Source organism: Siphateles boraxobius, unplaced genomic scaffold (genome assembly GCF_051911475.1).
Source record: "Siphateles boraxobius isolate OS27281-9 unplaced genomic scaffold, OSU_SipBor_1 66, whole genome shotgun sequence".
Classification (NCBI taxonomy): domain Eukaryota; kingdom Metazoa; phylum Chordata; class Actinopteri; order Cypriniformes; family Leuciscidae; genus Siphateles; species Siphateles boraxobius.
The window spans coordinates 23,092,450-23,102,479 of NW_027509193.1; the positions used below are offsets into that span (position 1 = coordinate 23,092,450).

Consider the following 10,030-nt stretch of genomic DNA (forward strand, 5'->3'; position numbering starts at 1 on the left):
GTTCACTCTTGTTAACACTGCTGAATGAATATCAGTTCATAATACTCTTACTATTTTCATGTAGGCTATTATAAGCTATATACTATCTTTGTTATTCATTACTCAACAGATCTCCGCTTTCGCATGGGCCAAACAGAGAATTTGAGACCAAGGATTTAGTTCTTGCAACAATGGCATAACAAGAATCGGATTGTTCTATTATTATTCCAACTAAACATGTTATAATGTTTATATGCCCATTTGAAAGGATTTTATTTATATTATTTAAAATTTTAAATCTGAATTACGCTATCTCTGTATTTAAAAACGTTTGCTTTTACCGGCCAAGGATGATTCTTCCAGAGAGAAAACACAAATGCAGCATATTATAGTGTGCAACGACCGGGTTCTGCAAGTAAAAACTACATTCATTTTCTCCAGAAGGAAATTGTTTTATAACAGTAACTTATAAACCTTTAAAGTCAGACCAATTGTGATCTTTGATGTTGTTAATTGGCAGTATACTGTTTGCTTTTTTTTTTTAACCAATCAGAGAGGCACGGCGACCAAATTGCGCCAAGAGCTTGAAGGGAACGCCCACTCCTATGAAGCACTGAGAATGACATAACTGGGATGGTATCCCTATGCTCTCAAAATGCTTCAATATTTATAAACACACACACACACATACTGTCAGTGTATGCTGAGGATTGAATGCAACAATCTTTCCATCCTAAATAACAACAGCATCAAAAACCGTTTAAGCACACAACACAATTGAAATTTCAGAAGTATAAAATAGCTCACTTTATAATCAGACACCTCTGGTGTGTAGTTCTCGGTCAACTAGCAACTGAGCATAAATAATCATATATTATATTATTAGGATAATTTAAAAAAACATTTCTATTATCATTCATCAAATCACATTGCACCTTCAACACTATTTTTGACCCAATGCAGGGGAGCTGCCAGCAAGGGTAAAGCAGTGTAGTCAAGATCATGAGCATATTCATTCTGCAATAAAATGGGCATTAATGTGCTCTATTGTTGCTATAGTTACAATTTCCATGCATATCCTTTGATAAAGTAAAAAAGTGTGCTTTTTAGTTGTTGGTTTGTGTGGTGACTTAGTTTATCTTCTGTATTCATAATCTTGTTTAAAAGTCCAAATAGGAAAGATGCTATTCACAGAAAGTTTACAAATAAGTAAATGTAAAACATAAGTAGTAACCTATTTGTAAAAAAAATAATAAATAAAAAAATACTCAGCATCGCAGTAGTTAGTAAAAACAGTCTTTGCCAAGAGGTTGGCTATTTGTACTCACTGTATAAACTGACACTGCCAATAAAAAAATAAAATAAAAAAAAGTATTTATTTAACTGACATTGAGAATAAAAAATAAAAGTTTAATACAATTTCATGAGAATGAGCTGTTTCCACAAAACAGCATTAAAATAAGGAATGTTATCCAAATAGGTATGTCTCCGGCTGCATGTTTTCTCTGACCATCATCCGACATTTTCCACAATGAGCCGGGGCTCCAGAAGAGAATCCCAGCGCTCAGTCAGCTGCAGTAAAGACATCAAAGACAGGCTTGTTTTAGCCTACCACAGCATACGCACTTGTACAAAGAACTGCCCTTATTCACTTCAACAATTAAAAGGGATAATCAGAAAGCAACAATTGTGTGGGATTGGGGGATGGGGTTACAATTCAAACTACAAAAGAGGGTTTAAAGCTTTGCCAAACAGCACTCGCATTAGCACTGTCAAATGTAGTAACTATAGTCCAAAATCTGAATTCACCATATGACATGAGCTGAGAAATAATTAGTTGTGGCGCTAATTAGTCGCTCTTCGTGCTACATGCTTCTTTTTTATATGACTACCACAGACTATCTTGCCGATATCTAAAACATCTCCCCACCAACAAAGTTAGACTTTTCCCTGAATTCTGATTGGTCAATTCAATGTTCCAGCCATACTAAAATCCACTTGATGTGGGTGTGTGAACCTAATGTACCGTTTAAGAGAGCATTCAGTACCTGTGATCCGTGTGTGACAGCATACTCCACTATCTCTGATCCATCAGGGTTCTGATATACCAGGTCAAACTTGCCAGGTTCAACTGGAGCTAAAAGGCACATCAAATAAATTAGTGCTACAAAAGGAAGAGTGCAATCAAGCACGTAATAAAGCTGCTGCCAAGCTTCAGGTATCAGCTTTATATAACTGAAACAGTGGCAATAATTTAAAAAAGGTGTTGGTTATACCTTGAGGTTGAGAGAGCAGTTCAAGCTCCATCACTTTTGTTTGAGGATTGAATGCAATAATCTTCCCTTCCTAAATAAAAGCAAAGACTGTTTTTAATGTGCACACAACACAATTCACATTACAGAGGTGTACAATGGCTTACTTTATAGTCAGACACCTCTGGTGTGTAGTTCTCAGTCAGCTCCAAAAGCTATGAGACAGGAGAGAACAATCAATGAGATTCAAAGTATATCTCCATGGAAAACTGACAACTCACTGAAACTAGGCAGTATTATACTAACAACTGAGCATAAATAATCATATATAATATTATCAGGATGATTAAAAAAAAAAATCCTCAAGTGTTTCTATTATCATTCATCAAATCACATTGCACCTTAAAAGCGATTTTTTGACCCAATGCAGGAGGAGCTGCCAGCAAGGGTAAAGCAGCGTAGTCTCGTTTGGGAGCTGGTTCAGGTGGATTCTACAACACAAAACATCCACCGTATGGTTAGTGATTCAAGTTTTCAAAAATAAAAATGTAAATAAATAAACAATATATATATATATAGGTAATACATTTCATTAATACATTTTGAACTGTATAAAAAACAAAGAACTATTAGTTGAAAGTGTTGTTCAGGTCTGGACGTATGACAGAAATTGTGAAAATGTTTATGTTTAATATTCAACCTTTCCTAACCCAGGGACCCCTGATCCAAACACTCAAGATACTAGCCAACCAAGGGACCCCCTACATAAAAAGACAACACAGTAAAGATAACTGAGTAACACTTTATATTTAGGGCCATGGTTTCACAGACAGGGCTTAGATTAAGCCAGAATTAGTTCAATTAGGACATTTAAGCAGCTTTTATAAATGTGCTTGAGAAAAAACAACACTACTGATGTGTATCTTGAGACAAAACAGTGGCACTGACATATTTCAAGATATGCCAGTGCACGTGTCTTTCAGATAAAACAGCTCAAACATGCATTTTAGTCTGGGACTAACTTGAGCCTTGTCTGTGAAACCGGACATATATGATCTATATATCTCTTCCACAGAGCCCTACTTGAAAACCCTAGATGTTGTGGTGTAGTGTAGAATTTTGCAGCCTTTAGTTAATTTGCTAAATTAAGATAACAGTAGCTTCTTTTAATAAATCACATCTTTAAATTCATCTCACCTGCAGAATAAAACTTTCATTAGTCAGAGAATCGTTCTGTTTCTGCCACTCGAAAGGAGAGCCTTGTTTCCAGGGTGTTCCCTTGGCCCTACCAAAATCTCCTCTCCAACTGCCTCGATTTGCACCTCGACCTCTGCCTCTCTCCTGACCTCTTGCGTTTCCTCGGCCTCTTTCCTCACTAGCGCTGGGTTTCAAACCAGCAATTTTCAATCCCATTCCTTGTAGGTTTGGTTTTTTAATCACAAGCTCTATTTCACTGGCTTCAGAGTCTGAGCTCTCTGCCTTATCCTGGGGCTCTTTAGACACAGAAGACGACACCGATTGAACTGAATTTTGAGTGGTTGAGGAGGGTTGACTTGCTGCTTGTGTTTTCTTGGCTACAGGTTTGATTTGGCTGGGTGACGAGGAGGAGGAAGAAGAATCTGTGGAGCTCTCTCTACGCTGAGGTGTCTGCAGTTGAAGTTTTGAGTTTGTGCTAGATGGTTTAGGTGTAACAGGAAGTGGCTGTACAGCGATGCTGCTTTTGGATTTATTAACAGCACCCGAAGATGATGAATCCGATGATGCGCTTTCTTTTCGCGCAGCCACAGCGGGCTTTTTGGTTGCACCATTCTGCTTGGGTTTAGGTTTTGGTGGAGGGGCCTTTTTGTGAGATTCATCCTCACTGCTATCGGAAGAATTTGACGTTGGTTCATGCTTCTTGGTACGGGTTGTTTTGTCACTGATGGCGACAGCGGAGGTGCTTTTTCTGTTGTTTTTCGAAGAGGAGGGGCTTGCAATGTTCTTTTGAGGGGTGGCCGATTCTTTCACCTCTTTTTTCTTCTTTTTCTTCTTTTTGCCATCCTCTGCTGGTGTAGAGCCATTGCTATTACCAATTTCATGCTTCTTTTTTTTACTTAGACCTTCACATATCTGCATCTCATCCTCTCTTACTCTTTTCTTGGTCTTTGGGATTTGTGCATCTGAGTTCTTGTAGGCCTCGGCACCATTAACATAAACAGGACTGAATACCTTTACCCTGTCAATGGGGATGATGAATAAACACTTATCAACATTTAAAAGGTTATTTAACCACGCAAAAACGTCCACCACATTATTATATAATTCTTACCTTATACTGTCATTGTCACGAACTATATAAATACTTTCTGTGGAAGGCAGGTAGCAATCCTCAATAAACAAGTCTAAAATACTCTTACGGCTGTAGCCAAACTTTTCCTTTATAATGCTAGAAAGATCTGCGATAACTCGGCATTTGTTCAAGTCCACCAGCAACCAACACATCCGACACTCAGGTGTCGCGGGTGGAGGATAATCAAAGTACAATCTAACCCTGACAGCATTGAGACAGGAGGTGGCCATGCCTGAGCAGTATTGTTAGAATCAATGAGGACGATGGAAGCGCTCACTGTTTTAAACGAGGGCTTCAGTAGCGCTGTCACACCCTCTGCTGGCCTCTACTGGTGTGGAAGAGAATAGTGTGGGTTTATTTATTTCCCTGTACGTCAGCTGACTGAAGTCATATGATGCGGTTCCGTACATCACGTTGCTGCTCACAGGTTTGGGTTTGAGCACTAACAGCCGCCGGTGGGTCACTGTGGAAGCCTGTTTGAGCGAGCTTGAGACCAATAACAATGGCACGGTCGTGGATTGGCATGCTGGTCGTGCTGCTGTTTTTTCTGAGCTTTCACAAAGGTATGACATATGTATGTGCTGTATACATTTTTAGGGATAACTTGTATATTTTTAGGCAATCGCCCTTTTTGGTCTTAGGGGGTGCAACTGCAGCAGGAGAATATATATACTAAAATGTTTTGTAACTTTAGACACAAAGAGAAAGCGAAAGATGGTGTCCGTTGTTTCAACTCTATCCAGTTAATCGACCCAAGGTTGTGAACCAAGTTCCACTTGTTCCAAAACCGAGTGTTTTTCCTAGAAATTCGTTTCCCTTATAACCGTTTTCGAACATGTGACTACAGTTGTGTTGCAGTCAGAACGAGTGACTCGTGTGAGTCGGTTCTTTTTATCGAATCAAAAACTCTTTAGTTGAGCATTGATATTTGGTTTAATTAATTTAATTGTTCGTTACTATATTCATAACTTCAACTGGAATGAAATAATATTTATGTTTGAACAATTTAAATGACATTAAAACGGATGGAAACAATATCTAAATGTAAAAATTTAAAACCGAGACCATGCAACTAGTTTAATACTGCATGTAAGATGTTTTTTCTGTATTTTTTTATATTGTTTGTACAGCTTAGTTCTCAATTTAAAATAAATAATTAAATTGGAGCTGTTACTGAATCGAATCTTTTTTTACAGTCTATGATTGAATCCCATATTGATCGAAATTAAACAAAAACTGTTACCGTTGTGTTATGCTTGTATATTGTATACAAAGTTGTATATCATAAACATGTGATCTCTGTATGTTTTGCAAGAAAAGAAAAAAAGAATATAGCCTATGTAACCGAAACAGAATCGTTTAAAAGAATCAGAATCTTTGAATTCTTCACCTATCCTCCCTCCTGTCGCCCATTAAACGTCTCTTAAGAAAATCTCTGCTTCATTTACAGTTAGACAGTTTTGCATGAACTCCAAGCGTGAATAATAAATATTGTGACTTTTGTTGTTCTTATCATCAAAAAACAGGTAGTTGTGTTCCAGTTCAAGCCAAAGAATCATGGGGATATGTGGATGTCCGTGATGGAGCTCATATGTTCTGGTGGTTGTACTACGCCAACAGCTCCAGTGCCAGTTATAAAGAACTACCTCTGGTGATGTGGCTTCAGGTTAGTCACTCCTCTGACCAGTGTGGTCCGTCATATATCCTCTCCATTTAGAGAATATCTCAGTGGAAGCTTTTTTTCAATCAGAATTCACATAGCTGTTATACCTTCTCCTGTTTATCCACGCTGATTTTCATTTTCTGAAGTACATCTAAGGTCGTTCATGCTCCTGTTTATTTTAGGGAGGTCCTGGGGGATCTGGTTGTGGTTTTGGCAATTTTGAGGAAATTGGACCTCTTGATAGAGACCTGAAGCCGAGAGAAACCTCTTGGGTTGGTAAACTAATATATTGTCTTGACTCTAATATCTGCAATATTGATTAAGATGTTTATTTCAGGAAGTATGGAATATATTTGTTGCATGTTTTGATTCAGTGTTTCTGTATAAATAGCTTTAATATAAGCATTATGTACAATTTAAAAAAAAAACTTATTGTGTAATCTGTGAATAATTTATTGTCCATCCAAAAATGTGTGTCTTTGCAGGTGCGTGCTGCCAGTGTGCTATTTGTGGATAACCCAGTGGGCACCGGATACAGTTACACAGACACTGAAGATGCCCTCACCAAGGACGTTGCGATGGTAGCATCAGACATGATGGTCCTCCTCAAGAGCTTTTTCTCTCTAAAGACGGAGTTTCAAGTAAGCAAAACAAAAATACCTATCAGACTGAATTTGATATACTCTTCGCATTTGTCATAGTAGCTTACTTTTCTCCCCAACAGAGTATTCCATTTTACATATTTTCGGAGTCTTACGGAGGCAAAATGGCAGCAGCTATTTCCATCGAGCTCACAAAGGTACTGAAATGTTTGTTCTCACTTTAGGCTTCATGAGAGGCAATTTTGTACAACACGCACATAAAACTATTTAAGTCATGTGCTTCGGTGATTTCCTCTAAAAGTCAGATTGGTTCCTCTAAAGTAAATCTGGCAACTCTTCAGAATACTTATTTTAATCTGGTAATTTCCTCTCTCTTTAGGCAGTTCAAGCTGGTTCAATCAAATGCAACTTTGCTGGGGTGGCTTTAGGAGACTCCTGGATCTCTCCTATAGGTTTGTAAAAAGCTTGTCAAGCTTCAGTCTGGTTGTGTACAGCTATATGTCTTTTTATTGATTAAGTTATCACATCTCCGTTTACTAGTCATTATGCATGCACATTCATCATGATTCATCATGATTATATATTCCTGACACATGACTGCATAAACCTGGTTATAAACCCCCCCAAAAACCACTTCCGATTGCTTGTTTTTCCTGCAGATTCAGTCATGACATGGGGTCCTTATCTTTACAGCACAGTGAGTAATTCACCACAACTCCTGTCTCCTCTTCACTGTGATTAAGCATGATTGCATTAGCATGATCAAAACATACTTCTACAGTAATGATCTGACATAAGCATACATTACCATTTAAAAGTTCAGAGTTGGTAAGATAAAAAAAAGGAAGAAAAATATTTCTGAAAGAAGTCTCATATGTTCACCAAGGCTGCATTTATTTTATATTTAAAAAAAATTTAAAAACAGTAATATTGTGAAATATTACATGATCCTTCAGAAATGATTCTAATATGATGATTTGGCCAAATTAAATGTTTCCTTGCAGCTATTCACTGTTCATTACTTGCTATTAAAGAGTTGAATGCTTCTGATGTGTGTCTGTGCTGTGGTCTATAGTCTCTGTTGGATGACAATGGGCTGAACGAGGTGACTAAAGCAGCAAAAGCGGTGCAGGACGCAGTAAACCAGGGCCAGTACCGAAAAGCCACTGACTTGTGGTCCATCACAGAGAATGTTGTGGAGCAGGCGAGTTGAACGTGCTCTACAGATCTTACTGTAACTTAGGAAGAGGTTTAGGTCGTGGTTTCATTGTTTAATTAAAGAAATAGGATTAATGAACATCATGTGATTCATTCAGTTTCTCAAACTATTTTGTTACAGAACACAAATGGTGTGAACTTCTACAACATCCTCACTCAAGACTCTGATGAGATGGTGATGACCAGTTCAGATCAAGCCGTGGATGGATTTCTCTGTGAGACCTTCAACATGCACTGTTATTCAAAATTTCTGTTCGTTACATAAATGTTTTAGGCATCATTTTGTCTTGTTTTTTTACAGCCTTACTGAAGCGGCGCCACATTCGCCCTTTGCACCGTCAGTCCCTCTCTAACTTGATGAACGGGCCAATCAGACAGAAGCTTGGTGTCATACCAAAGAATGTCACATGGGGAGGTATTATTCTTTAGATTTACCGAGGAATGTCTGTGTAAATAAAAAAACAACATTATGATTCTCACAAGTGAAACCTGTTTCTTCAGGACAAGCTGATGCCGTGTTTGTCAGCATGGCAGGAGATTTCATGAAGCCTGTGGTAAACATTGTGGATCAACTTCTGGCTGCAGGTGTCAATGTCACCATCTACAATGGCCAGCTGGATCTCATCGTGGACACAATGGGTGAGGACAGGACGTCAACCATTAGTAAACATTTCAGAATGGCAACTCTTGAACAACAGAATTTAGACTAGCGCTTGGAGCACTTACACCTGGTAGTTGTGCATGTCAGTTGTGTGACACACCAAGCCGATGATCGATGAGCAACTATCGGGCTAGTTTTATCGGCGTGTTCCACATGTCGCCTCTAGTCGGGCTAGTGGCAGATCAGCTTTCTGGCCCAGACCCAGCCAACACGAGGCGATTACACAGTCGGCTTTCGTCACCTTGGTGTGTCACAGTCTTTATTTTTCGTTTGGGACAAATAAAGGCTCTCTACTTGTAACCGATAGTGTGTTGAAAATGATCCACATGACAGGTTAACAATTGTAATTTGTTTAAAGTAAAGCACAAACCAGAACAGAATGGCACAGCATATATTTCACCCCAAACATGGGTCTTAAAGTAACATAGACAAAGACCATTACATACTACATAGTCACCAAAAACCGATTTATGTAGTCATGAAATCAGAGACAGTCCTATCCATGACATCCGAACAGAAGTGCTCAAACACAATGCCTTTTAATACCAGGTCACAACTGACCACTTGTGATCAGATCACCCTGTAGTGGATGTTAATTGGTGTCTGTAAGCTTTTTGTAATCCATTTTGCCCATAAGTTTGATATTTAGGAAGTCCATTACGATTGGCTGTCGTCAGGAGACATTTTCTGCACTGCAGCGATAATTGATTTGTTTATTTATGAGCAGGTCAGGAGTTGTGGGTGAAACAGCTGAAATGGGATGGACTCCAATACTTCAACAAGATGAAATGGACGGCACTGGACGACCCGCAAACTGAGAGCCAGACTGGGGCTTTCTACAAGACTTATAAGAACTTTGCCTTTTACTGGATCCTCAAAGCTGGACATATGGTACACTTTTTTTGTCAAAGTCATTTTAATGTTTATAAAATCATGTAATATTTAATTTAGTCATATTCAGGTAAGTTTAGCATGGCAATAACAGCATTTCAAATGCATTTCTCAGTATTTATTTTTAGTCTCGATGAGTGTATGTGAACATCTCTATCCATTATATCATCACAGATCCCATCTGACCAGGGGCCAATGGCTCTACGGATGTTGAAGATGGTGACTCAGCAGAAGTGATGCATCTCATTCAGATACAAACTGGCTTGTGAACCACTTTTAGACAATCAACAGTTATTTACCAAAATCTGACACTTTTTTTTTTTTTTTTTTTTAAATCTTAATGTAATCATTTTACAATGCCCACAATCTTGTAAAATTTGTAAATTTGAATCCGTGCAAACAATAAAGTCATCATTTTTATACCGTTTTAACTCT

The 10,030-nt window shown here is 38.3% G+C and overlaps 3 protein-coding genes across 3 annotated transcripts in view; 2 read left to right on the forward strand and 1 right to left on the reverse strand.

The window, feature by feature from the left end:
- Positions 1 to 10,030, forward strand: part of LOC143722032 (actin-related protein 2/3 complex subunit 1A) — a 147,311-nt gene that overhangs the window by 1,952 nt on the left and 135,329 nt on the right. The window lies entirely within an intron of this gene.
- coil (coilin p80) lies at positions 1,334 to 4,858 on the reverse strand. The gene is made up of 7 exons (XM_077213058.1): positions 4,540 to 4,858; positions 3,429 to 4,446; positions 2,633 to 2,722; positions 2,399 to 2,446; positions 2,256 to 2,325; positions 2,028 to 2,116; positions 1,334 to 1,551 (listed from the first exon to the last, which is right to left on the reverse strand). Exons 1-7 carry the CDS (start codon positions 4,788 to 4,790, stop codon positions 1,492 to 1,494), a joined length of 1,626 nt encoding a protein of 541 aa, XP_077069173.1. The 5' UTR covers positions 4,791 to 4,858; the 3' UTR covers positions 1,334 to 1,491.
- Positions 4,911 to 10,015, forward strand: scpep1 (serine carboxypeptidase 1). The gene is made up of 13 exons (XM_077213079.1): positions 4,911 to 5,123; positions 6,087 to 6,226; positions 6,406 to 6,495; positions 6,709 to 6,864; positions 6,948 to 7,022; positions 7,205 to 7,277; positions 7,485 to 7,522; positions 7,901 to 8,029; positions 8,165 to 8,258; positions 8,345 to 8,458; positions 8,545 to 8,682; positions 9,432 to 9,595; positions 9,770 to 10,015. The coding sequence occupies exons 1-13, from the start codon at positions 5,063 to 5,065 to the stop codon at positions 9,830 to 9,832; spliced, it is 1,335 nt and encodes a 444-aa protein (XP_077069194.1). The 5' UTR covers positions 4,911 to 5,062; the 3' UTR covers positions 9,833 to 10,015.